General features: G+C 42.0%; 1 protein-coding gene across 13 annotated transcripts in view; it reads left to right on the top strand.

The window, feature by feature from the left end:
* The window catches only part of PCMTD1 (protein-L-isoaspartate (D-aspartate) O-methyltransferase domain containing 1), a 61,228-nt gene that overhangs the window by 30,329 nt on the left and 3,088 nt on the right, over nucleotides 1-27,811 (top strand). For 3 of the 13 annotated variants that reach the window (XM_060128529.1, XM_060128528.1, XM_060128527.1), the window contains 3 exons: nucleotides 9,269-9,371; nucleotides 20,817-20,988; nucleotides 22,499-22,622. In XM_060128529.1, coding sequence (XP_059984512.1) covers nucleotides 20,935-20,988; nucleotides 22,499-22,622 — 178 coding nt within the window. In that variant the 5' untranslated portion in view covers nucleotides 9,269-9,371; nucleotides 20,817-20,934. Of the gene's footprint in view, nucleotides 1-2,773; nucleotides 6,915-9,268; nucleotides 9,372-11,187; nucleotides 11,601-16,007; nucleotides 16,030-18,530; nucleotides 18,730-20,816; nucleotides 21,071-22,498; nucleotides 22,623-27,811 lie in introns of those variants that run through there. The other 10 variants (XM_060128540.1, XM_060128535.1, XM_060128533.1 and 7 more) reach the window with 9 other exon arrangements.

Below are 27,811 nucleotides of genomic sequence, written 5' to 3'. Positions count from 1 at the left end.
GGGCAGGCTTGCGTGTCTGATGGGCAGAGCACTGCCAGTGTACCTAAATGCCCTCACCTCCCAGGGGGCTGGTCAAGCTGTGCGTGGCCGTCATGTTTGGTCTCTGTGCTCTTTCTCTACCACAGGACATTAAGTGGTACTTACTTATTCAGCTACACTGACATTGCCTTTGACCTCAGACATTCATGTTTTCTCTCTCACTTTAGCCCTCTTCCTCACTTGGATGAAGTTCTAATTTACATGCCATAAAGTTCACCCATTTTAACTGTACAAGTCAGGGAGTTTAAGTCTGTTAGCAGAGTTGTACAAGCATGACCATAATCCAGTTTGAGAGCACTTCCATCACACATAAAGGTCCCCTGCCCCAGCCCCTGGCAGCCACTTAGCTACTTTCTGTCTCTGTAGATTTGCCTTTTCTGTACCTTTCATGTCCGTGGAGTCATGCAGTCTGTGGTCTTTTGGGTATGGTTTCTGTCCTTGAGCGTTACATTTTCAGGGTTCATCTGTGCTGTGGCGTGTATCAGTGGTCCATTCCTTCTGGTGGCTGAGTAATCCTCCGTCGTGTGGGTGTGCCACATTTTGTTTGTCCTTTCACCAGTTAATGCTGATTTTGAATGATGCTGATGTGCACATTCATGTACAGATCTTGGTGGAGACCTCCAGTTTCATTTCTCCTGGGTGGGTTCCTAGGAGTGAAATTGCTGGGCTGTATGGGGAGTTTATGTTCAACTTTCTAAGAACTTGCCGAACTGTTTTCTGGAGTGGCTTGCACCATTTTATATTCCCACCAACAGTACACGAGGTTCTAGTTTCTCCATAGCCACACTGATGGTTTTTTTTTTTTCTTTAATAGCCATCTTAGTGGGTATAAAGTGGTATCTTGTGGTTTTAGCTTGCACTTCCCTGATGCCTAATGATGTGGAGTATCTGTTCCTGTGCATTTTGGTAATTCCTCTATTTTCTTTGGTGAAATGTCTATTCAGATCTTTTCTCCATTTTTAAATTAAGTTGTTGGTGTACTTATTATTGAGTTGTAAGTGTTCTTTATATATTTTAGGTACAAGCCCTTTATCAGAAATAGGATTTTCAAATAATCGTTTCATATCTTTTTAAGCACCCCTTTTAGAAAACCCCCATGGCTCACTTCAGGCCTGAGAATGAGGGAGATCCAGAGTGGTCTTCTGCCTCATCTCCCCCATCTTTTTTGGTGAGACAAAACCCATTCTGCACGTTTCCAGGGTTCTCTCTAAGGTAGATTCTCTTCTCCTCTTCTCTGCATTAAGCCAAACCTCAGTTTTCCCTCTATATTTCTACCCTACTTCTTCTTTTTTAGGAGATTATTATTATTATTTTTCTTTTTAAGAATTACAAAGACTGTCCTTGGTATGGGCTTTATTTTGGGCTCTGAGCAAATCTGTTTTGAAAAGAACCCTTGCGTTTAGGCCACTACCATTTTCTGAGATCAGTTAAGCTCCTTTACACCGTTACTTCTTAGCCCTGGTTGGGCTCCCGTGCATCTTTTTTCTGCCCATATGCCCTGCATTGAGTTGCTACCATTATTGTGTTTCTTGGGGTTTTCCCCTCACTTCTGGTTGTGGAGCGGAAGTCATTACTGACAGCCGTCTCCTTCATTGCTGCTCCTGTGGAAGTCCCCAGATGATTCTGTGTTTATGGGTGTTACTGCTGATTATTACAGGGCAGCTAATAGTAATAAAAATACAGTTTTAGGGAACAGTGCAAGCTGTAGAAATTTTACCAAGTTTTCATAGTAATTTCTTCTGGTTATATTTCTTCAAGCTCTTCTTCGAGGTTGAAAGGCACTTCCCTCGGTGCTGTGAAAAGTCTCAGGTGGGTCACTTTGCATCCTGAGTTTTTACCTTCAGGCTTAACGCTCCCCAGCCTGGATCGTCCATGCACCAAAACCAGTTGAACCGTATTTGCGAATTTGCCGACTTGCTGAAATGCGTCTGTAACCCTGATGTCAGTATCTGTCATTGGCGCACATGTGCGGGTGCCGGCGGGGGCGGGGTGGTGGTGGTGGGAGCCGCTCTGTGGGCGTGGCCCCCGCTGGCCGGGGTCGAGGGACGGTTCTGCTCCTGGTTTCAGCGTCTCAGAGCGCGGCCAGAGGATCGAGTCACAGTGCGGTGCGAGCAGCTTGGGTGCTGGGCCCCTTTCTCCTGAAGCTCGCTTCTTGTGCAAAATAGAGAAAATAGACTCCACCAGGGTGAGTTTTTAGGACCGAACGTTATTATCTCTGTGAGGTACGTATGTATGTGTATGTGTGCGTATTTCCCTAGTAGCCGTGGTGTAGCATTTGCTTCGTAAGTATTTTCTGGACTTTATAGAACATAAACGACCACAGACACCGCGTGCTGACTGTGTACTCCAGAACACTCCTCACCCTCTCTGAATTTGTGTCTCTGTGTGAAATGACTTGTGAATCTCCGTCTCCCGGCGACTCCCTCTGGAGCTGGCGCCCACGCCGTGTCTCTCCCTGGCAGTCTCCTCTAGGCTGAGCTGGGTGCCGGACTGAGCACCCGCGTCAGAGGCTCACCTGTGTCGCAGGGCTGCTCCTGGAAGCTGCCTTCACGTCGTCTGTGCGGGAGCTCCTGCAGCCTCAGCCCGTCCAGCCTCCCTCACCTTTGGTGCAAAGAATCTTCCCCCGGATTCTGCTGCTCTTTGCGTTGCCTTTACATACACTTCCTCTGTCCTTTTGTGGAAGCTTCTTTGGCTTCAGCCTATGGTGAAGGGTGGCTCTTCCTTCTGTCTTCAGGTCACCTCCCCAGGCAGAGGATTCCCAGGTTTCCAGCACCAGGTCTGTCTGCTGAGCTCTGGACACTCCGCATCCTCCAAGCTGGCCAACAAGCTGGATATTTGATTATGCAGTGCTTACTGCACGCCTCTTCTTCAGTGTGCACGAGATTCCCAAGTTCAGCCTGTCTCCAGCTCAAGTTGCCCTTCCTTACCCTCGCCCACACAAGACAGAGCAGCTCAAGTGGCTTATACCTCCTGTGTTTGCATTTTGGTGAAAGGTACTTTTTCCTACAAAAATTACTCAAGGCAGGGCCTGAACAGCAGTCTCTCTTCTCTGTCCTTAACTTTTATCTTGCGGGATAGGCAGTCTGTTCACAGGGCTAGAAACCTGAAAGAACCGCCAGGCCCCTCACCTGTCTCCTCGCTTTGTCTCATCTTCCCACCTGAAGAGCAGTCAGCGCATGGAGCCCTGGGGACACCTCCGCTTCAGCACAGACTCGCAGGATGCTTAGAGGGTGGCAGTTGACTTGAAAGCAGAAGACCTTTCCTAGGTACATAAAGGAAAGTCTGTATTGCATTTTAGAAGATTTCTAGCAAACAGCTAAAATTAGTAAGAAATTTATTTTCAATGACATGTACTTTTCTGTAAGATTTACTTCTGTACAATGCCTCATTCTGTGATAAAATAGATTTGACACATGAAGACGTGACAAATACACATTTTTATGCTCTGTATATATATCACTTGCCTCAGTCTTCCTTGTGAACCTTTTAAATTTGGGATGGTAGCTAAGTTTATGTACTTTATCATTCTCCCAAAGAGTATTTATTATACGTGCCATTGAGCCCGCTGCTGAGGATACAGCAGTGCAGAAGACACATCCCACACCCTTGAAATCGTGCACGTCGCTTCTGAACTAGCAATAGAAGCGTTGGGTCAGATTTATTGGCTGTTCTTCATTTAGTTCAGGAATTTTTATTGAGTATTGATGTGACTTGGTCACTGCACTGGCCCTGGAGTGTCTTCACAGGTGAATATGCAGTACAACAAAAGGGCTGATGAAATGGCTTCTGTGGAAAGTGAGTGCGTGAACAGAGTTGGATCAAGACCTACAGCTGTTCACGTTACCTTGTAAACCATGTCCTGTTCTGTCACAGTTGCGCACACTCCTCAGTTTACTGACTGCTTTGGCGTAGTGTCTGGTGTAGGCGTGTGAGAGATGGTCGTAAACTACTCTGGCCACGTTAGACTTGGGTATTATCAGCCCACTGGGTGGAAATACCTGAAGCAGCTGATGGTGACATGTGTTCTTGATATGTGGACATTTTAGACATAGTTTACTTAGGATCTTGGGGCCATGCTCCGTAACTGTTTAAACCGACACTTTCAGATTTCGTGTAAACATATTTTTAAGATTCACCTGTAGTAAAAGAAAACAGTACTTATATCCATAAGCTGAGAGAAGCCTGAGGGACTGGAACGTTCTGGTAAATTCCAAGGCTTGCTTCACGCGGCCTTTCCCAAACCTAGAGAGCAGAGAACAAGTCTCCAGTCTTAGGTATGTCCCACTAGCTAAAGAATTTTAAGCTTAACATGGCAAGATTCAGGTAAATGTTTGACAGTGTCTTTTGTTAATATGCTTTGGTAACGTGATATAATAAGGCGGAGAACCATAAGAAAATATTTGTATCGTAAGTGGAAATGCATTCGATCAGTTTCTCTTATCTGGTTATCGGTTACTTAATCTTTTGCTGATCTCATTTTTTCTTCCCTTTTCTTCATCTACCTTTGCACTGTTTTGTTTCTTGGCGTTATACCCCAGGGTGTTCACGGAAAGAAAGAATTAAACCTATTCTTGTCTGCTTTTCACCTGTTACCATCTCTGAATTCTTCTAAAGTTACTTGTAAATCTTCCCAAAGATGCCTACTTTATTCAACTAGAATTAGTAATAAAATATCATTGTAACTTGTTTAAAGGTGTTTTTACATATACAGTTGGTCCTCTGTATCCACGGGTTCTGCATCTATGGATTCATCCACCATGCATCAAGATATTGGGGGGAAAAAGTCCAGCAAGTCTCTAATAGCAGAACTTGAATTTGTCACGTGCCGGCAACTATATACATAGCATTTACGCTGTATTTCCTATACGTAGCATTTATGTATTGGGTATTACAAGTAGTCAAGATGATTAGGGGAGGATGTACAGATGTGCAGGGTGCATGCGGATACTACCATTTATATGAGGGACTTGAGTTGCACAGATTTTGGTATTTGCAGGGGGTGGTCCTGGAACCAACGGCCCCCCCCCTCGCCCCAATACTGAAGGGTGACTTAATTCTCACTGAGAAACTTTATGCTAATTTCATGGAAACCGAATAACTGATTCACCTACTCCCTCTTGTGGTAAATATTTAGTTTTATCCCGATGCTTTTATTTGTAGTTATTAACTCTTGATTATCATTTTAGCAACGAGAGCACAGATTTGAATAGTCCAAAGAGATTTAAAAAATCATTTAGATGGGCATGGCAATAATTAGGAGGGTGTTGTGTAGCTAGGGTGCTCAACCCAAGCTGCCTTGTTAGGGTCACCTGCAGAGCCTGGGCCTCACCCTGAGAGATTCCCTCCCCCTGTTTACAGTTTAAATCAAATTAAATTTAATCGACTTTGAAATTTGATTTTAAAATTCACAGGTTATTCTAACATGCAGTCAGGGTAGAGAACCACCTATAAGCTGCAGTTTTGCTTCTACAGTTAACCAGTTCTGTATTCAAGGGGAGAGCATGTTATAATTTCTAATGATTTGTACCCATCTTGTACTTTATGGTGTGTGAAAGACTTTTACATAATTTACATGATTTTCCCACAGACCCATTCCATACAGTAGGAAAGACCTCACATGGTAAGTGACTGGTCTGATGATCCAGCTGTAGCAGGAGCCAGGATTGGAAACGAAGGCACTGGCCTTAATCCACCCGGTTTCTCAGCACCCTGCAAGTGCTTCGGTCTCACACGGACTGCGACTTGTTCATCTTCAGAGCTCCTCTGGTTACGTGCTGTGCACTGTGAGGTGCTTTTTGCTTGTGGCTGTTCCACGGATTAGCTCTCCGCACAGCACGGAGGACACCGGGCATCCCGGGCGCTGTGCAGCTCTCAGGTGCCCGGGCCTGCACACCACGCTCAGTGCTTCAGAGGGGGTGTGGGGTGCTGGGCGTCACACAGGGCCAGCAGCCATGTAGGTAAGAAGTGGAGGTGTTGATAGACACTTGATACCTAGACCTAATAATCAGCGACCTTTATGTATAAGCTTTCATTATCGACTAACTGGAAGATGATAAATAAGCTGGTTTAGGTCCAAATACTACAAAAGAAAAAGTCTTTAGATTTTTTTGTTATATAGGAATTTTGTTATATTATTGCTCTTAATAAATGGACTTTTGCCAGCCTTAAAAATAATTTCTAATATAGGATACCTGTGTTTTTCTAATACCTGTATTTGTCTTAATAAACTTTGACTTCTGTGTAAGTTTCTGTTTTCTCTTTAGTATTTAGCAATTAAAGATAGTGGTCAACTGTCAGTACTTTGATTTTTAAAGAATTTATATGACAAAAGTTAAGCTTTTATTATTTCATAGAAAAATCTCTTTACATTGGCACATACAAAATAACACTGGCATGTATTCAGCACAGTCAGATTAACATTTCATCTGTTAGATGGTGATAGGGAGTCTTAAGCTCTCATCTTTTGGATGCCATTTCAGTTTTCTCCAGCAACAGTTTATACCTTTCTATTAGAGTTATTGTACATTACTTATTTATTTGAAAATCTTGTACTTTTTTTTTTTAAATCTCTTTGACTAAGCTCATTATTTTTTGATCGAAAAAGTTATACATGCATGTGTTAAGACACACTTCAGACAATAGAGTGTAATGGTGAGAATGCCTCCTTCCCACCCCAGGCGTCTTAGTCCCCTTCCCTAGAAGCAGCTGTGTATGCTTTTTTAGTTTTCTGTGTTTTATTCTTCCATTCTATTTAATACAGGTGTCAAATGAGTTGTAATAAAGAACATCGCGCTGCAATTTTATCATATGCTTGATGTGTTCTAGTTGTATATCACATTCTAAATAAATGAGATACTGGTGACATTGCCATTTAAGTTCTGCCTTCTATTAATGCATTCTTTTCAATTTATTTTTTTCAACATGTTAATTACTGTTCAGTTTATTAGTGATAATTAAAGATATATCTCCATGATATTTTAAAATGAAGCAATTCCACCTGTTAAAAAATCATGAATGGTGTTTGTACTAGAAATTAATGATAGTATATCATACATGTGTGTTTATGATACTATCAAACAAATCCATTGTATGTTAATGAAATTGTCTTTATTTTGTGTCAAGGTGTTGTGAAAAACAACGTTAAGAAATTTTCTTAACAAACTTTAAACCTTATTTCCAAAAGGTGCCACTTTGCTTTTAGATATTGTATAAGCAGAAAGCAAGAAAAGGAAAATGAGACCAGTGGTGTCTTAAGTGACAAACAGCCTACGTAGTCCCTTTTGACTTAGAGCTCTTAAGTTCAGACGCCCTCTGTTACTAAGGCAGTCTGAAATATTGAGCAGAAGCCTTGATTTCTACATTCTCTACTTGCCGCCTTTATTATAGTGTTTATCCGTTCGGTCCTATTGGAAGCTTCAGCCCCAGCAATAGTGACCTTTTTTTATTGACCTCTCATCCATATAGCCCTCATTTTGTTTTCCAGATGGTTGATGAGTATAACTAGATTCTTAAAATGAAAAAAGTCTCCGTTATGTTTTACGTTCAGTGGATTACCTTAAAAGGGTAGAAGGAAAATTAGATTCATTTCCTAGAGCAATATTTTCCTTACTATATATATAATGTTAAGTAACTGTAGAGTAATTTGAGTTTTTTTAAATGAGGAAAACTTTACTCAGTGTTTCCTAGCCTTTTTTGTTTCCTTACGGAAATTCAAGTTTTCAGAATAGTCAGATTCAATACTAAATTAAAAAGTGACGTTACTACGTGTACTTCTCTAAGTTTATTTTTTTGGTGCCATTTTCGTTTATTTTTTGAAAAAGGAAATTCTAGTTTTTGGCAATTTGTCTTTGGTAATATTAAGGAATTACAAGAGATCTTAAAAGATATTGGATGGGTGTCCCAGTTAGCAGATGAAGACTAATGGTTTGACAGTAAGGAAACAAAAAATGAGAAGCAAAACATTTAAGATTTCATTGATCAGAATAACTTATTTAAAAAAGTATAAAGCATTTCAAAGGAAGGTAATGCTATAAGTGTTGTGGTCTGATGGACCTTTTTATCTAATCTTTTTTTTAATCTGAATACATTTTCCAAATAGAATCAGTTTTTTTTAAAATTAATCAAATGCAATAGAAATATAATAGGTTTATCTGCTTTTGACCTGAAGATAGTATCTGAACATTTTGGTTTAATTTTTATAGTTAGGTAATTCCTAGATTACAAACTGGTATTTTCATGTGCCCCCCTGTACATTCAAAAATGTTAATTGAGGACTGATTTTTTTGTTATTTTAAAGTTCTTAGAGGTCGGTAGAACTCCAGTATATGTTGTATTTTTAATGGCATTCAGAAGGGGGCACATCCAGTTAAGTAGTTCCTAAGATACATACCAGATACAGAAAATAACACACACACACACTTTTTCCTGAGAGACCAATCTCAAAGTAAGACAGGAATATAACAAAAACGTAGAATGGAAAACCTGATTGGCTCAGTCTCAGAAGTTTGGGACGAATGAGATGACTAGCTCAGAACAGTGTGTTACTGTCGTGGGGTCCTGGGGCAGGCACAAGGCACAATAGCCTTAGGAAATGGGAATCCTGTTGGTCACATTCTCGGCCAGTAGCAGGGTGGGGGAAGGAGCAGTCCCTAGATCGTTGCCCTGTACCTCGTTCCTGGACTGTCACTCATCCTTGGCTGTGTGCAAAAGGAAATGCCAAGTAAGCGGTGTAAAGTGGGCGGGAACAGGAGAGTCAAACCAGCTCCGCCCGGCGCCACACTCCCCTGAACAGTGGGAGCTCCAGAGGCAGAGGGTGTGGTGTCAGCCCTGGGGGAAAGTAGCATTCACTGGGTGGGGGGGGGTGCTGTGCGAGGCTTCTGTCATACCTGTGTCAGCCCGTGGATGCAGACATTTGAGAATTACCAAATTCTTAACAAATGGTAAAGGAGAAGATAATGGTAATTAACTTAAACTTCATATAGAAATATGATTATCTCTTTGGCAGTATTGTCCTGACAGATAAGCTACACCCTGGAGAGAACTCTTTGTGACTTATTTTTTTTTAAAGCGGTGTAAATAGGTTTCCATATAGCTTTTAACTCTGTGGCTAGCAGAGACATATTTCAAGCCCTCTTTAAATGCTCCTGTGATAGATAAATGAGCAGAAATTAAAAGAGCTCTATAAAGACATTCTTAATATTTTTTATAAATGCTGCTGCTACAATTGCAGGTCCTTTTGGAATAAATCATGGGATTGAGCTTCATTCAGATGTGGTGGAGTATGCCAAGGAAAAGCTGGAGAGCTTCATCAAAAATAGTGATAGCTTTGATAAGTAAGTATTCACACCTATAGTTCTGCTTCGAAAGCACTTGATAAGTAGACGCGTTGACATGTCTGTTCCTCACTGCTGTTAGTTTATTGATCCTGAGTTGTCAGTTGAGTGCAGCGACAATCAGTGTGGTATAAAATGAGACAAAAAATTAAGTTAGAAAACTGCTGTGATTTTTATTCTGTGTACGTATATAGTGAATTACAAATAAATAACTTCTATGTTTTAATTATATGCTACTGTCACTTTATTAGTAGGGTAATGTTGCATTCATTAAACATCATACAAGTACCTTTCCTGAAGATAGAATGTAAAGATGTGCTTGGCATTAGAATACTTTTTGGGAACTGTGTTCACACCTTTGGGATAGTAATTTAATAGTCTGCCCTCTTTGTTTGTAGCATAAGAGTGATACCTGTTAGAATATGGAGGACTTTCTTAAAAACATGAAGTTACTTAGTAATATAGCCAGAGGAAATTATCATCGAAGTATATTAATATATCCTGTGAGGGCTGTGTTTGAGAAATTTGCTTATAGAACCATTGTTTTGAACTCCTACTTTCCCTTAGAAGAAATACTGCACAGGCGTTGGCCCTTGCGTGGGCAAGGAAGTCTGTTTGCTGTGTAATGTCCCTAAGGTTCAGCAGTGGTAGTACTGTGGGGCAAAGGCTGCTTCTGCTGAAGTCCGTGAACTCTTGTGAAACTGGAAAATTTGGAGGGCGTTTATCTCTCTCAACTAGTCATATTTTCAAAGAGAGAAAGGCCTAAAACGGATAGGAATCAAGCTTAGAACCTAGTCCCTTTACTGTATAGCAGAGCTTTGGTCCAGGGTTCCAACCCAGCTTGTTGGGAGTGGGCCTCACTCAGCTCTGGCCTGGCCTGGCCTGGCCTTGCTTGGAGGTGGGGACCTGGGCTGGGGGTGGGTTCTGAGCTGAGGGCTGTTCCTAGGGTTCAGGCTTGGGGGTCAGCGCTAAGAAGGAAGCAGGAGGGCCTTTGAGGGTCTCCTGGAGCATCTTCCCCTCTCTCCTCCCTTCTCTGCCTCTCCTCCCCTTCCTTCCCTGGCCCTTTTCTTTCCGTCCCCTTTGCCATGGCCAGTTTGTATGTGTCCCCTGGCAAGTGGCACTTGGTGGGTTGAAGAACAGAAAACCGAGGTGCCGCAGAGTCCGCAGTGCAGGAGGGAGTGTGACTGGGTGTTACCGGCCTCAGGCGGCAGCTGGGAGCTGTGCTCGGCCCGGCTTTGGCTTTGTTCTGTCCTCAAGCCAGTGGATCTGAGCAAGTCCCTTGAATTTTCTGCAGCAGTTTGCTGAACACAGTTCTTTATCTTATTTATAAAGAGTTAACATTTAATTCATGTTTTTGAATCATTTTTCAAATGCTTACCGTGTGGGATCGTATTCTGTTTCCAAGAGTAACATACTGTTTGACAGAAATAAAATAGTTTTGAGTTCAAGTTATTTGATAAGAAATTGAGTTTCAATGTTAGTATCCTTTTGTGTCTTCATCATTTCCGTCTGTCTTATAATTAGTGGTATGGTAAGTGCTTAAGATATGGGCATGGCTAGTTTTTATATTGGTTATTAGAACTATGGAACTTTGTTGAATTTATTGAATTTCTATTGTTCTAAGTATTCGTTTTGATGTTGAAACTTAACATACACATAAGACCTTTTGAATACAAGTAAACTTGGAAAATATGAAAGTAATATTACTAAAAGCAAATGTTGAAGGTCTATCTTAAGAACTGCTATATATTAGATAATATATTTCAGGTGTTAACACATAAAGGCACAGATAATTCACTTTTGGGTCATTAATCAGGCAGAACAAACTCAAGGAAGAACTTTGAATCATCGAAGTACCTCTTTACAATATCTGTGGAGTCAAGTTTCTTGCTGACAAGTGGGCATGGTCCTGGCAAACAGTAAAATATGTCATTCTTTAAAGTATTTCTGTGTTGATGTAATTTAAATATTAAGTAATCTATAACACAGATAATTTTGAAGGTTTTATATATTTAAGTGTCTCAATTAAAATTTTTTTTTCTAAAATTGTTTTCATGTAATCGTAAGATGATCAAATGTCCTTGGCTTGTATTTCTTGAGTGTTGTTGTTACCGTGTTATACAGGTTTGTTATCCATAAAATGGTGAATCATCAAATATGGTGATATGACTGATCTAAATGTTTCTTTATAATTTTTAATGGTCTTGTTACTTTAGTTAATCAGGCTTTATGATATGGTTGTTTCTGAAGTGTTACAACTTTTAAAACAGATTCTTATATTAATAAACTATTCTGAAAAAAAAAGACAGTTCTGGAAATGTTATCTATTCTGGTTTTCAAGTCGCTCCTGAACTAGTGGTTACGTACTTCAGATTATAAAGGTATCTTGCACATACAAGGGGTAGTAGGTACTGGGAAATGCTTCATTTTGCACAAAGTCGTGAGTTGGGTGGAAGTTAAGTAATCAAAGTTGAGTCATTTAATGGGCTCCTTTAACATCATTTGGTTTTGGTGATAGAAATGATGAAGATGTAGTAGTTTTCTTCCTATCTTACTTGTGTTTTGATGATTTCTTTGATTTTTCTTGGCGTTTGTTGATAATATTCCTAGTTATTTTCAATTTTTAAATTTGAAAACCTTGCTTTGGAAAGTGATGTTTAAAATTCCGTTCCTAAGGAATTTTATTACATTTAATTGTGTACGGGTCATCAAAATACGTTTTAATTAATAAAATGTAAAGTAACTCAGGAAAACAAATTGCTATTTATGTATTCCTTAGTACTTAGTATTGTTCCTTAGTACCAGGCTGTCCTTGATTGTGTGTAACACGAAGACAGTAGAAAGCTAAAACCTAATACTTTTCCAATCTTATTTATCCTGTTGGTTTGGATCTTTTTTATCAGTTCCTTTTTCGAAAGTATTGTCATGTCACTTATGATTTAAACTGTATCTTTAAAGTTTTCTTATGTATATCTATTGGAGATCATAGTGAACTCCTAAACATAGTAGGCGGGAAAAGATTCAGTAAACTACTCAACATTAGATTATGTAATGTAAGATACATATTTAAAAAACAATATACAGATGTATGTTTCTGTGTGTGCTTTATAAAGCAAGCTTGGTTCCTGAGTCTTGAAAGTACTATTTCTTCTTTCAGAAAAAAGATCCTTAGTATAATGTATATACTTTTAAACTTTCTTTCCATGTCTTGGTTCTGTATCAGCAAATGAAATAATTTGGAGAGGCTACCCTGAATTTACTGTACTTGGAGATAGGAGGGAAGGGGGAGTTCTCTTGTGTGGTTTATTCCTTTGCTGTGCCTGTGGTATGCCCACATGTACCGAAATTCCCTAATGAACTGACATTTGATTTCAAAGGTTCTCTAAAACACCGGCAAGCTTTTTCAGATGAAGGACCAGATAGTGGATGTATCTGGCTTCCTGGGCCAAGCGGGCTCTGTTGCAGCTGCTCAGCTGTGCCACTGCAGTGCAGAGGCCTCCTGCGACACCCTGTGGAGGGGTGGGCGAGGAGTTCTGGTACCCCTTCATTGACAGAAACAAGTGCGGGCTGCATTTGGCCTCTTGTCCGTGGTCTGCCGACTCCTGTTCTGCCCGTCACACACACGCTCCGCGACGTTTTTATCTTAGCCCAGTGGCTTTCGTGAGCGAAGGAGAAGTTTGGGGAAGGTGAGGTTATCTGAATCAGTGTTTGTGCAGGTAGAGTAAGCAAAATAATCTCTCCAGCTGTGTTTACTTGGAAGAGTAAGTCAGTTAAAGGAGCGTGAATTATAAACCTTTACCCTGTAAGTGCTTTGCAAGTAAGTGGTAATTGGTGTAGCATTTATTTAGGGCTTCATTGATGTGTTTGTATGACTTGGCTCCCTAGAGGGCATGCTTTGGGGTGTGCCATTCCCTGTGAGACAATAGGTCCTGTCTCCTCTCCCCTCCAAGGAAGCTGTACCTGATTTTGGAAATACTCTACTGTCATTAGCCACATGAGTGCAGCGTAGCCTAATTGAAGATTTTCATTCTCTTTGGATGGGGGACTGTTGTTTCTACATAGTTTGTTGTAGAAATGAGTCATGAAGACAGTAATGAGATGATAAAAATAACAGCAGGTAATGTGTATTATCTGTTCCTTAAGTACCAAGTACCATTCTAAGTGCTGTACCCACAGTCCTAGAGGCAATATTGATGTCCACATTTCCCAGATGGGTAAACAGGGTTAGACAGTCCATAACTTCAGCTAGGCCAGTCTTTGTTTAGTTCTGATTTAGCTATGATGATGTAAAAACTGATTTATCAGGGGTAAGCTGTGCCAATGAATTACAGCCTAACGACTTGGCCCCAGATACAAAAGTTGAAGCAGCACTTTTATTTCCATCATTTATTTATTTTTTCCAGATTAGAATTTAGGGACTGCTGTTAGCATGGTTACGTGCACTATAGCATTTTTATCAGAAAGCACACCTACCTGTTCATTAATGAGACTTACCTGTGGTATGGGTGATGGAGATGGGCAGGAGAGGAAGCGTGTCCCTCAGGGTCAGTCAAGGTACACACTTTAAATTACCTTCAGAGCTAGTGTAGTTGTCTGCATTTTAGAAGAATTTGATTGATTTGTGGCAATGTCTAGTGTCCTAATTTTATTTTTAATTATAGACTCCTTTTCCACATTATATAGTTTGCATTGGAAAATATTAAATGATACTGTATTCTATGAGTTTATCACTAGAGCAGTCCTGCTTCATCTTTAAGAGAATTATGGCATACTTGAAGTAGTTTTGCTATCTTAGATATATAGTCAATATTATTTCAAACTAGTTCTCGGATACTTGAACACTTTGGTATATTAATAATGTTCAGATGGTAGTTGTATGAGAGATATTATAGGTTGTAAACACAGTTTTTAATCATGACAAACATTGAAATGGTGGGACAGAAAAATGCTTAAAAATAGTCATCAGGGCTACCAGTTATGTATTTTAACATTGGTTAGAAATGGCATGGGTAAAAGTTTGATGGCTTCTAACACATTTTAGGAGAAGAAATTATTCCGGGAATAACATACTGTTTGACAGAAATAAAATAGTTTTTATCCCAAGTTACTTTATAAGAAATTATTGTTGAAATATATGAAGGCTCACTTTTATACGACGTACCTGTCACATTCCCTATAAAATGTTTAGAGACTGTTTTTGGTCCTGTGAAGTCTCCTAAAGCTCTATTCAATGAGAAATCTGTGTGTTTACTCTTCACACTGTGCTTTAAATAATGCTTGAATTATTCTGGAATGAGTTTGATACAGTTGGAAGGGAAACCACTTGAAAAGGTAAAGTCTTTGATTTTTTAAATTTTTTGAAATTCAGTAGCTTAATCCTTGGTTGTACGAGTTTTTGAATGGTATAACTGTACTTGGAGATCAAGAGATTAACGTTTCCTTGGGTTTTCTTCCCAATGGAATGTTGTGAAGTTTTTTTTTTTTTTTTTTTGCGGTACGCGGGCCTCTCACTGCTGTGGCCTCTCCCTTTGCGGAGCACAGGCTCAGCGGCCATGGCTCACGGGCCCAGCCACTCCGCGGCATGTGGGATCCTCCCGGACCGGGGCACGAACCTGTGTCCCATTGGCAGGCGGACTCTCAACCACTGTGCCACCAGGGAAGCCCTGAAGTTTTGTTTTAATGAAGTAGTCCTAGCTGTTAGAGTTCAAAATGTATATTATGACAGTGTTTTAAGAAAAAGAAGTGTCTGTGATTCATTTGGCAGGTTGTTTTGGACGAAGTATGAGAACAAGATAGGATTCTTTCCTTTGTCCTTGAAGTCCTGTATTCCACGGGAATAATAGTCTGAAATTTCAATGATAGTGTCCTATGGCACATGATAAACTGGTGTGCAAACTGTCAGCTCCCACTCCAACGGTGTATTGAAGGGGAATGTTGTTTTTTCTACTCTCAGTCAGCTCCTAGACCTAGACTATCCATCTAAGAGGGAAGCTGCAGGGCAAGGCTAGGTCACCCTGGTCTCCTAGCAGCTTATCAAAAGAATTATATGGGCGAGTTGGCAAGGTCCCTGCTGTGAATGGAATCGTCTGTCCATCTCGAGATGAAGATAATCCAGCATGCACCTGTAAAGAAAAGCACTGCTGAGGTAAGTGATTGGACTTCGGGTGCTAGTTTGGCCAAGCGCTCATGTCGTAAACCAAGCTATCTGTGCTCTCTCTTTTCCCACAAATGATTTTCCGTGCACATTTTATTTTAGTAAGGGCATGTCAAATAATTTTCCCTCTCGACGTAAGAGTCTAAAAAGCCATTAGATTTTCAGGTTTAAATCAATAAATAATTATAAGTCTAAAGTGGATGAATTTGTAGTTATTACATTTTAGAACTGTTTAACTTTTATTTTTTTGTATACAGGTAACTAAGTTACCTAACTTGTTAGGAAGTATAATTTGGTGTAATATTAGGAGTATAAGGTATCTGTATCTGGGAAATTTTGTTTTGGAAATTTTCTTCAACGGATAAAAATGATTGCTACTTTTCACATTACTAACAGACATAAAATTTTAATGAGCTCCCCTAAATCAAGTGTGAAAACTGGAAGAGAACACAAGAACCATACTTCTAGGATTAAAATGATAACCACGTAGGAAGTCTCCTTTTGGTAGGTCTCTTATCTTTCTTCTTTTTGTTTATTTTTGTTTTGCTGTTTTTTTTTTTTCCCTTCTCAGGTTCCATTTGTGTGTGGTTGATGTGGAAAGGTGGAATTCGGATTTTTTCTTTCACTATTTTTAAACTATTAAACTATTTAAACTAAAAACTATTCTAGATTTTATGTATAAATCTATAAATAATGTAGCACTATTTTATAATAAAGTGAAAACTTCTGGTTAGTTTATTACTACAGTCTTCCAGATTATACAGAATGGTATTTTTGTTATATGTCCTTTGCCTATAGAGGTTTGTGGAAACTTGGGGAAGATGCAGCTTTCAGAATCTAGTTAAAGCTGAAGGAGGAAACTGTTCTCTTTATTTTCTTCTTTACACTGGAAGAATTAGTAGCAGTTGTAATTGACTCTAGCCACACGGTAGCTGTCATCCATGCCTCAAATCAGTCATTTGTTCTTCATACGTATACGAGCACATCCGTAAACATTTGCCTGAAAAAGTTTAATCATAGACTTTTGAAAAAATATTATTAGTAGGATTTATATGAATTTATTTACATGAAATGCTATTTTAAAAATGAGCCATAATTTCAGTATCAGAATACAGAATGTCTAAGTAAGATTCTCACCTCTACCTCGTCAGAAATACTAAAGCTCATCTCTAAATCCTTTATTAGGAAAGATAATCTATAACCCATTTGTGTATTTAAAAAAATAACGTTATAAGTACAGGCAGTTTGAGAGTTGTTTTGTTTTCTTTGATAACGTGAAGGATTCGCGAATTATTGGTGAAGGGGAAGCCATGGCTCTAAGTGTAATGAACAGTACCCAGACGGAACACTGTCTCTGCTAGACATGCTTCTTATAACTAGTAAATTACTATGCTAGGTGTTTTTGTGCCTATATTTAAAAGCATTCACCTTTCTACCTGATGTGTCCTTGAAGCTTTACTATTTTGTGTCTAGAAATAGTCCAATCCTTCTACTCTTTTTGGAATGTTGTCTCAGGTTCTGTTAAACTTTAAAATTTGAGTATGCTGGTAAAGGAAATTAATTTGTTAAATGAAAGTGTAAAGACCCATATGCATTTGTTAGAGGTATGTGGTCCATTTGCATTAATAGAAGTTATTTATAAATTTAGAGGTCTAATTTTTCTCTATAATGATTCTTTGTAATATTCCCTAAGTGGAAGCAGTTATACTTGTTCAGCTCTGCATTACAAGGGAAAAGACTTTCGTTCCTAGAATAAGGTGGCTTATTTAAGATCTTCAGAAAGGCCCCTAAAAAGTACCTTTCAGGGGCTTCCGTGGTGGCGCAGTGTTTGGGAGTCCGCCTGCTGATGCGGGGGACGCGGGTTCGTGCCCTGGTCCAGGGGGATCCCACATGCCGCGGAGCGGCGGGGCCCGTGAGCCATGGCCGCTGGGCCTGCGCGTCCGGAGCCTGTGCTCCGCAACGGGAGAGGCCACAACAGTGAGAGGCCTGCGTACCTCAAAAAAAAACAAAAACAAAGTACCTTTCAGTTAGAGGACAGTTGGTTTGGTTTATTCATTAAAGGCAAAAGTGTTTGTTTTGTTTTTTTTTTACTGTTTGAGTTTTGCCTTTTTTTTTAGCACTTGGGGAAAAAATCATGTATTTTGTAACATGAAGCTACAGTTATTTATAGTTATCCAATTTAGTAAAACAAGAACCATCATATTGATATAGAAGGTGCCATGGGCACATATTTTTTCTGTAACTGTTTCTGTGCAGGTTTCTCTTCTAGTCCTGGGGTTCTTGTGATTAACATATTTAGTTTGTCAAGTTTGGGTTCATATTCAAAGTTGGTAGGTGGAACAGCTGACAAAACAATTGTTTCTTATGTTTCTCTCCTACTTAGTGTTTTTTGAGGCCCGTAATAGGTGATGGAGATACAATTAAAATTCAGAGGAAGTGTTCGAAGAGATATCAGGAAAACCAGGAGAATATTCCAAAGGGAAGTTTGTGTTAAGGGAAATATTTGAAGCTCCTGTTTACAGGTGATAGAGTTAGAAGGGTAGTTGTTCAGTGTTTTCAGTTTATGCGGCTGTTGAAGTATACACACACACACATACACATATACACACACATACACACACACATACATACATACACATATACACACGCATATAAAGGAAATACTGAGATATTTTACATTTTCATACTGAATATTTGAGATCTTGTGTGATTTTTATCCTTTCAGCACATCTCAGTGTGGACGAGCCACACTTCAGGGGCTCGTATCCACATGTGGCTAGTGGCTGCCATCTTGGGTCGTGTGGTTTGCTTGTCCTGTCTCCCCTTTCAGATCACGGCTTAATCATTTCTCAGGGAGCCTTTCTTTCACTCCCCAGGGCTGTCGGTTTCCTTGCATCCTCAGTCTATTTATGGAGTCATATACCTTTAGAGCATTTATCACACTTGTAAATTAATCTTCAGTTACTGAGATTGTTGTCTCTTCCACTAGATGCAGGCCTGAGTGTTTCCTGTTGTATTTCCAGCTGACACACAACTGGTGCTCCAGAAACAGTATTTGGAATGAATTGTCCTAATCGCTAGTGTCAGGCCACTTGGCTAGAGTCACACATTTGATTTTAGAATCAGACACTAAACTCCTTCTAATTCATTTTGCTGGGATGAGAGTATATAAAAATATCACGAACATGAGAAGTGGTTTTAATTGTAAGTTGTTTACTTGTAATGGTGTTTTGCTAGATAATAGTTCTGTGAGCTTTCAAGTATTTTTAACTAGTAGGAAACTTTTAAACTATAAGCATATTTTTAAGTTGATTTAACAGACTTAATGGTAAAAGAGGTTTAATAATTCAGATTTTTAAATTTAAATTCCCTGCTCACGTTCGTCCTGAAAATTTTAAGACTGGCTTAAATTATTATAAAATTAAGTTATTTAAAATGAAATTTTATAAGAATGGGATTTTTAGATTGAAAATACTGGTCTTTTTTCTTTTTAAAGGATGCTTATTTTGAGTTTGATGAGATGATTAAACCAAGTGATCACATTATTTAGTTATTTGAAAGCCAGATTATAGACAAGCCTAGGTTGTGTTGAGTGTAAGAGAGGAATTAAACATTGTCCATTAAATAGGTAAGTTCACACTTTTGTGTGTATTATGCAAGTAGAAAGAATGAGACCCGATTAAGGAGTTGGGTAAGATTTCATTGTGTATCTCATATCTGAGCTGTGTCTCCAAGTGATGCTAGGCGTTTATCAAGTAGAGAGGGAGGGGCCTTTCAGTCAAAGGAACAGCACAGACACAGATACAGGAGACACTTTGTAATGCCTCCTCCAAGTGATGAGAAGCCAACAATTCAACCTGTGGCCGCAGTGCAGTGTGTGTGGGTGGGGGCAGAGCCAGGGAGTGAGTCTGGAAGTGGGGTTCCAGGTAGAACCGTAAGGGGCCCCACATGGCCCTCTAAGGGGCGTGGACCTGTGCTGAGCAGCCGTGCGGGAAGCGGTGGAGGGAGGGGAGAGCCAGAAGGCGTGAGCACTGGGGCGCAGGTGCCGCAGAAGGATCGGTGGCGCGGGGCCGGCCCTGTGTGGAGCCCCGTGTGGAGAGGAGGGTGCAGGCTCTACACTGACCCTCATGCCCCCAGCCCCTCCACCAAGGGGACAGGAAGTTGAGGACGGCATCATGCTGCGAAACTCTTCTTTAGATATCGATGACCATAGTGTGTCTGTACTTTAGTGAATTTTAATGGGAACTTACTGCGGAATAAGTCTGTTAATTACCAAAGGACAGGATACGTTTTACAAAATAAAAGTGATTATGATTCAGAGTCATGTTTCACCGCATGCCGAAACTTTTAATGTAAATTACTTCACCCTCAAATGATAGCCTGATTTTGCTGTGTGGTCAAATTAACATCAATCAACTTAAAAGTGAAAGGATATTTCATGAATTAATTTAAAAATATTACCGTACGTGTTTTATTAGTGAATTAGGCTTTTAATTTTGTATTTTAGAGACCGTTTTCAGATTTGCCAGAACTTAAGGAATAAAGTAGAAGTCTAAATAGGATAGTTTGTAAAAGCCTAACTCTATATACAACGAACCAACACTGTAACCAGGAACAGGCGGCCTGGATAAGATGCCTTTGCTTTGAAACCATCCATCTCTCTTCTTTTGTTGTGTAGGGAGATCATGGGGGCCAAAAAACACTTCATTCTGCTCTCTTTTCCAACCCTGTAACATAGTTCTGCCAAAATGTATTAGGAAAATCTCCCTACTCTTTAGTGGTTGCAAGAGCATAGGGTAAGGGCACCGGTGTCTTCCTGACAAGCTTTGCCACTGTTAGCTGCAGCAAGGTGCCCGCAGTGGAGACTGCACAAGCCCTTCCATGTCCACTGGCCCCTGGCTTCTTTTGGAAAGAGCGGGGGGAGTGAAGCCTTTTCTCTCTTGTTTGACCTTTGGGATTCTCATCCTTATTGTATGTCCTTTGTGGGCATCGCAAGGTTGGTGGTGTGATGGCTTTTTCACTATATTCACCTTTTAAGCCTTAAGTAAGGTTTCAGTGTGGCAAAAAAAAGGTTAATGTTTTGAAAAAATGTACAATGCATCACTGATAATAAAACAATATATTTGATCAGTGTTAAACTTCATAAAGCTGATATTTCAGTCAAACTTTATAATATTTTATCCTTATAATTAATTTGGTAACTTCACTATTTCAAGAAGCTAGACTCTGTTAATTTGTTTAGATCTGATCTTTTGCTTAATGAGGTAAAATGCCGTCTGTTTTCCGTATAGATTCGAGTTCTGTGAGCCTGCATTTGTGGTTGGTAATTGTCTGCAGATAGCATCAGACAGCCACCAGTATGACCGGGTCTACTGCGGGGCTGGAGTCCAGAAGGACCACGAACACTACATGAAGATACTGCTGAAAGTCGGGGGCATCCTGGTCATGCCTGTAGAAGACCAGGTAGCTTCCACTGTCCTTTCACTTGACGTAGGAGACGCACTTAGCGTAAGACGGGAAGCGTTACCTCAGTGAAAGGTACACTGTAAGTGTTAAGGAAGAAATAATTACTCTTCACAGATCTGTCTATAGAGGAGAACATTGAAACGGGCTCTTGACTATTAACCAAGGCAGGTGCGGAAAAGACCCGTTAACTAGGGTTAGGAGAGCCGCGCTGAGCTGCTCCCTGGTCCGGGTGAGGGGAGCGAGTGCCACTGAATGTGGTAACTGCTTCTAGCTGAACATATGAAAAGGAAATCCTGTTTGCGGTTTGGTTTGAACTGCTTAACTCCATTCCAGAAACGAGTAAATTTTTGGATCTTCTCTTAGTATACGTAGGCGCATTTGAAAGTATTTTTCACCTATTGTCTGCCTTTGGTTTGGAATTATTAGGTATAATAAGTGTATGAAATGCTAATTTATTCAGAAAATGGGTGGCTCTTTTACTTTGAAATTTTATAAATATACATTGCAAAAAATATCTTTTATATTCATATTAACCTACATCTGAGATGTTTAAAACACCTTGTGGTTTGTAAGTAGAAGATCGATTGTCCAAGATGACTGGGACATAGTGTGGTCGTTTTGGAGTTTGTATATCTGAGGGTCCCCTAAGTTCACACATGTGATTTGCAGGTCAGAGGATTTCACCATCACCATGTACTGTGTTTGTCAGTTATTAGAAAGAATATAAAGCATTCATTAAAACACATTCTTGGAAAAATGTTACTTGAATGCTTCCGGAGTGTTGAGACTCCCAGATTAATCATCTTTTTCTGTTTTCCTTTAAAGAGACGTTTTTAAACATATAAAATATGGTTTCCCATTGGTATTTTATTGAATATTTATTATATACTAGTGTACTAATGTAAAATATAATAGGCTGATTGCTATAATATAAATTGAAGATGCTAATTCGTCTTCCTTCAGTCATGTACTGAGCTAATATTTTTTCTCTAGAACTGATGGTGGGTATTTGCTGACTGGGTAAAACTTCTAATCCCCTTGGGACTAATGACATATATCTGTGAAATGTCAAGTTGGGATTAGAATTAGAATCTGTATTTTATAACCACCATGGAAGATCATGAAGTTGATTCGTTGGTACAGTAATGAAAACGTCTTTTTACTAATACAACACTTTAACCAAACAACTGAACCTGTGTGAGACGTGTGTTTTGGGGGCCAGTGGCAGGTGTGGGTTGGAAGAGTACCCCTAGAAGCCCTCAGACCCCAGATACAACCTGCAAAGTCATGCCTTTTGCGCTCAAGTGTCTGTCTTGAACAGCAGGTATTTGTGATTCCTCCTGTATCATTTTATGGTAAATATTTAAACGAAAGTAATTTGCTTGCATTCAGATACAAGTGATTATACAGCAATCACTGCTGTTATTCTGTTAAAACAAAATTGTGACTGTAAGGTGATCACACTTCCAAGATAAAGCCGTTCTATTTCTTTTCTCCCTCTAAATAGTTAACACAAATTATGCGAACTGGACAAAACACTTGGGAAAGTAAAAACATCCTTGCTGTGTCATTTGCCCCACTGGTGCAGCCGAGCAAGAACGACAGTGGCAAACCGGACTCTGTGGGCCTCCGTAAGTAACCACCGGGCCTTTCTGCCTGGACCGTGGCTTGTGTTGTTCAACAGCTGTGCTCGGGATTAATGGACTCTGTTAATTATGAAGAGTTAAGTAAATAATGCAGTAATGTATTCCATGGATTTGGTTTTGTTTTTTTCGGTAAAGCTCCTACCTTGCGCCAGACCCTGTTAGCTGCCTTCACGGAGGCATGAAAAGAAGGGGCAGGTCAATGAAGAGATGAGTTTGTTACTTACATTTGTGAAATGATTAATTACGGTAAATTTGTTGGCATCATTTTCCATACAGAGGGACAGCAGACACAAAAGCCTCTCTTTAGGCTGAAAAGAGCTTGCTCGTTCCAAGACCAGCAGTAACTTTCAGGGTCGCTGAGGCTCCTCCGCTGGGCTGCAGAGGATAGCTGATGGAGACTTTCCTTGTCCTCAAGGAGAGAGTCAGTGTTGATGGGGGTGGAGTTGTTTGAAGGTAGGAAAATGGTGGAGGAAAAAGAGGGCTCTAAAGTTTTACCCTGAGCCCCTCACTGAGTGATGGTACCATTTATTGCTGTTTAGGACTGAGGGGTGAATAGCTTGGAAATCGGTGTGGGAAGATCAGAGACTTTTATTTTGGCTGGGCTTGAGTTTCCCATTAGGTAGGCATGTGGGTGTCACCCCGCTGCACGAGCTAGGAGGATGGGTGAGGAGGCGCTGGGACTGGGCCTGTGATCCACCAGGTCAGAGCTGGACCACGAGCAGAGGCAGGGCCGAGAAGTGGGGGGACAGCAGTGTGCGGTGTGCGAGACCGGACTTTGGAGAAGGCGGGAGCGCTGAGCTCCCTGAGGGCTGCTGAGACCCTGAGGAAGAGCGGTGAGCGCGGCCGTGGTTGGCCCAGCGTGTATCATGGCTTTGGAGACCAATAAGTAAAGTTCTTTGCCAAAAATGAGCTTTAGAACTTTACCATAGCAGACTTCTTGGTTTAATTTGCTTTCTAAATGAATTTATTTCATAGGAACCTGGGAGGGATTTCATTTTATTTTCAGGGTTATTTTACCCTCTTGCAACCCATGTGGTTTTGTGGTCTTTTGGGGTGTTTTTTTTGATTTAATTTTATTTATTTTATTTATTTACTTTTGACTGCGTTGGGTCTTCGTTGCTGCGCGCGGGCTTTCTCGAGTTGTGTTGAGCGGGGGCTACTCTTCCATGCGGTGTGCGGGCTTCTCATTGCGGTGGCTTCTCTTTGTTGCAGAGCACGGGCTCTAGGCGCCGTTGCCAGTTGTAGCATGTGGGCTTAGTAGTTGTGGCATGCAGGCTCTAGAGCGCAGGCTCAGTAGTTGCAGGCACGGGCTTAGTTGTTCCGCGGCATGTGGGATCTTCCCGGGCCAGGGCTTGAACCCATGACCCCTGCATTGGCAGGAGGATTCTTAAGCACTGTGCTACCAGGGAAGCCCTGGGGTGGTTTTGAGAATTAAATGAAGTAGTGTTTATAAAGTGCTTAGCAGGTAATAATGGCTTAGTAAAGAATAGTGTTGGGATTTTGGGAAGGTCAGTAAATTACACCTGTTTCCCCTGCTCAAGTTCTTAACAGTGGAGAGGTGGACTTGGGGACTAGGTAGCTAGGAATTGAAATGGAATAGGATGTGTGGAGAATAAGAACATGTTTGCTTTTCTGTTAAAATAAGTTAAAATAGGTTTCTGTGTAGAGAACATTATTTCATTAATTATAGGGAATAAAAATGTGAAAGAATGTTGGCACAAGAAAACCCTAAAAAATACACGTGCAAATCCTTTGCCAAACGTATTTTGTAGCTATGAAATTGCTCATGTAAGCAGTTACTAAAATGTATTTATAACTTTTCCTTGGGTTCATCACAAATTTTTATTCAACTTAAAGTCATATTTCTTTTTCTTTCTTTGGTATAAGACATTATAAAAATAAATTTCACAGCAGGCGCTTTAGAAGGGGTGAAGGAAAAACTCTACACCAACTAAAGGAAAACTCTGTTTTCTTTATACACCACCTGCCGAATCCTCCTGTCGTCCAGACCTGTGGGTTCTCCTCCTTGAGCAATCCTGCAGCCCTCTGCGGACCCCAGCGAGCTAGACTGTGGTCTGGTGCAGTTGTGGTGCTCGCCGGTGCTAGTACAGACCCCGCAGGCTGCAGGCTGTGTCCTCCTCCAGCTTCTCACAGGCTGCTTGTGAATCAGGCCCCCATGACCCCTCCTAGAGTTCGATAATTTGCTGGAGCGGCTCCCAGAATGCAGGAGAACAGATTACTCGTTAGATTAACTGGGGAACAGCCGGATGGGAGTGATGCCCAGGGCGGGGTGTGTGGGCAGATGCAGACGTCCTCGCCCTCTCTGCACGCACCACCCTCCCAGCGCCTCCAGCTCTTCACCAGCCCAGAAGCTCTCCGAGCCTTTCCATTAGGGGCTTCTATGGAGGTTCGATTGATTAAATCATCAACTCTCGGTGATTAACTCAACCTCTAGCCCCTTTCCCGTCTCTGGAGGGGTAGCCTGAAAGTTCCATTTCTCTAATCCCATGGTTGGTGTGCCCGACAGCCAGCCTAGCACCTTGAAGGGCTTAGTGAAAGTCACCCCGTAACATCAAGTCACGTGTGGTTGAAGGGAGCCTCTCATGAACACTAAAAAGCACTGCTTTTCACTTTGATGCTCTCATCACTTAGGAAATTCCACGTGTTTTAGGAGCTCTGTGTCAGGAAGGGGAAGCCAAATATACATTTTTTCTTATAAATCTCAGTATCACAGAGGTCAGGAGATTTCATGAACTGTTGAACTGCACCACACTGAGCCATACGAAGTTGCGGTTTTGTAGGTTAAAAATGGGGTTTGACCTAAATCCAGTGCCCTTTTCAGTCTTACTTAACAAATAAAAATGAAAGTGCTGACTGCTAGGTTCCTATAAAATCTACATAGAGACCACCTTTTGGGAAACAAATAGAGCTGACGTGTGTGTTAGAGATAACCTTCATTGTAGTTTTGGCCTGAAAGCTTCAATTCACAGTAAAATTTTATAGCAGTCAGGACTAGTGTTGTCTGTCTGGTCCATTGAATCCTTCTCGTGACTAGAAGCATTAGGAACAAGGAGGGTTGCAGTACAGAAAATACGGGGATTTTTGAATAAGTAGGGCTGAGAATTGTCTAAAAGTGTTCGTATTATCAGAAAAACGTTTAAATGAGGCTCTTGTGGGTGCTACTTCAGGACCTGTGAGTGTTAGAAGCGACTGAATGGAGCCAGGTCTGAATCCGTTTCCAGTCCGGGTCTGTCGGTGCTTCTGCAGTCGGGCTGTCCTGGCGGTCGTCGTGGTGATCGTGTCCCTGGAGGAGCAGGCAGTGCTGGCAGAGGAGGAGGACGGTGCACGTGTTGGGAGAGCGCCCGGGGTGTGGGCGGGTCACACCCACAGGGACGCCCGAGAAGTCTAAGTACTCCTTCTCTTCTTTGTAGCTTCTGAAGCTCTATCCCCGCTTGTTCTCTACCCCGCTTCCTGCAGTGGTCCCTTGACCTCCGGCCTCCCTCCCGCCGGCGCCCCCCGCGGGGGCCGTCCTGGCCTTTGGGGCTGATGACCCCATGACTCCCGTCTGCAGCCGGGCCTTGCCCCCAGCCCGGCGCTGGAGGGACTGCCGCGGCTGGAAAGGGCCAGCACGTCGCGTGGCCTCTGGGCCCCGAGCACCTTGCCGGCCCCTCCCCGCTTGCCTCGCCCGGCACTGACTGGCTGCCCCATGTGAAAGGCCCACGGGGTGGCGGCAGCGCCCAGACCTCCATTTAGGACACACAGCGCGAGCAAAGCAAATCTTTACCTTCTCCTCCCCGAACCGTGCTTTCTCTTGGTCACGTGGGTAATCAGCGTTACATCTGCCTCGCCGCTCGGGCCAAAGACTCTGCGCCCAGTCCCCGTCCGTCCTGTCTTCACAGCAGAACTCAGGCCTGTCCCCTCTCTCCGCCCCAGCGTGGTCCTGTCTCATGCCGGCTCCTGGCACGCCCGCTCCTTCCCTTGCCAGCCGCCACCCCACAGAGGGGCCGGGCCGTGCTCTTCCATTTTGGGTTTCAGTAGAGAGTCTGAAGAAAAGCCAGGAAGTATGTGCTAAGGGATCTTGGAATTGGTCTAAAATGCCTCCTGCCTGGAGTTTTATGAAAGACCACATCTCCCGCTGCACGATGTGCCCAGCTTGTGACTGGGCAGAGCCCCGGGCACTAGGGCAGGAGGGAAGCACCCAGGACAGGATGTGTACCCGCAGGCCCTTTGTGGGGGGGTGAGGAAGGGCCCCAGGCCTCTTTCCTACCCCCCGCCCCCAAGGGCTCACAGCTGAGGGCAAAGAGCGGCCACATACACATTCGGATAAGTGACATGATCACAGGAAGGTTGGGAAGGAGGTAGCTAAGAACAAGTACCAAAAGTAAGGGGAGAAGTGATGAAGGCTTTCTTGTGCTGTTGAACTGAGGAGGGCTGTGTTTTGTTTTGTTAGGTATTTGAGAAGAATCCTTGATAAGGGTTTTATTCCCACAGGGGTGGAAACTAGGAAAAACGGATTTCAGGTGGGGACCTGAGAATTTTCTTTGTCTGGGTGCAATGCACTGGAGGAGGCCACCAAGAGGGGCGTGTGGCGCTAGGTCTTAACACCTGCGCGCCGGTGGGAAGCAGGAGTGAAGCAGACAGGGCCTGTTCCGACCCTCCCCGTGCGCTAGATAGACGCGAGCGTCAGCAGCTTAGGTCTGTGGTGTTTCGGGGCTGCTGAAGTGTGCGCCATGATTTCTGGGGGCCCTTTACCTGTGAACCAGTTCTGCCTGTTGATTTACAGAAAGATGGAAACTGCGTGTGCATGCGTGTAATAGTTTAGAGCTCAGACTGAGGCAGCTGTTCAAACAGTGCCTTCATTTGAGGTTTTTCAACAGGTCCTTCACGTACTTTTCAACATCAGAAAGTGCAGGAAATGTGTGGGGTAAAAGCTCTTCCCTTCTTGTCCCCTAACTGTTTAATTCGCATGCGCTCCAGCCGTTGTAAGCTGGCTACCCTCCCGAGGGGCCCATGCTCGCACCTGGGGACGCGCGCGTGCCCGTGCGCGCAGGCCGCGCTGCCGCCGCTGTCCTCAGTGCTGCGGCGCTTTGGCACGCAGCAGGCGCCTCCTAAAATCTGCGCCAGATGAGCGTCAGCGTTCTACGTCCTGTGCCCTAATAGTCACTAAGGAGTGA

This window comes from Lagenorhynchus albirostris, chromosome 17 (assembly GCF_949774975.1).
Source record: "Lagenorhynchus albirostris chromosome 17, mLagAlb1.1, whole genome shotgun sequence".
NCBI classification, from domain to species: domain Eukaryota; kingdom Metazoa; phylum Chordata; class Mammalia; order Artiodactyla; family Delphinidae; genus Lagenorhynchus; species Lagenorhynchus albirostris.
This window is presented reverse-complemented; position numbering and strand designations above follow the sequence as displayed.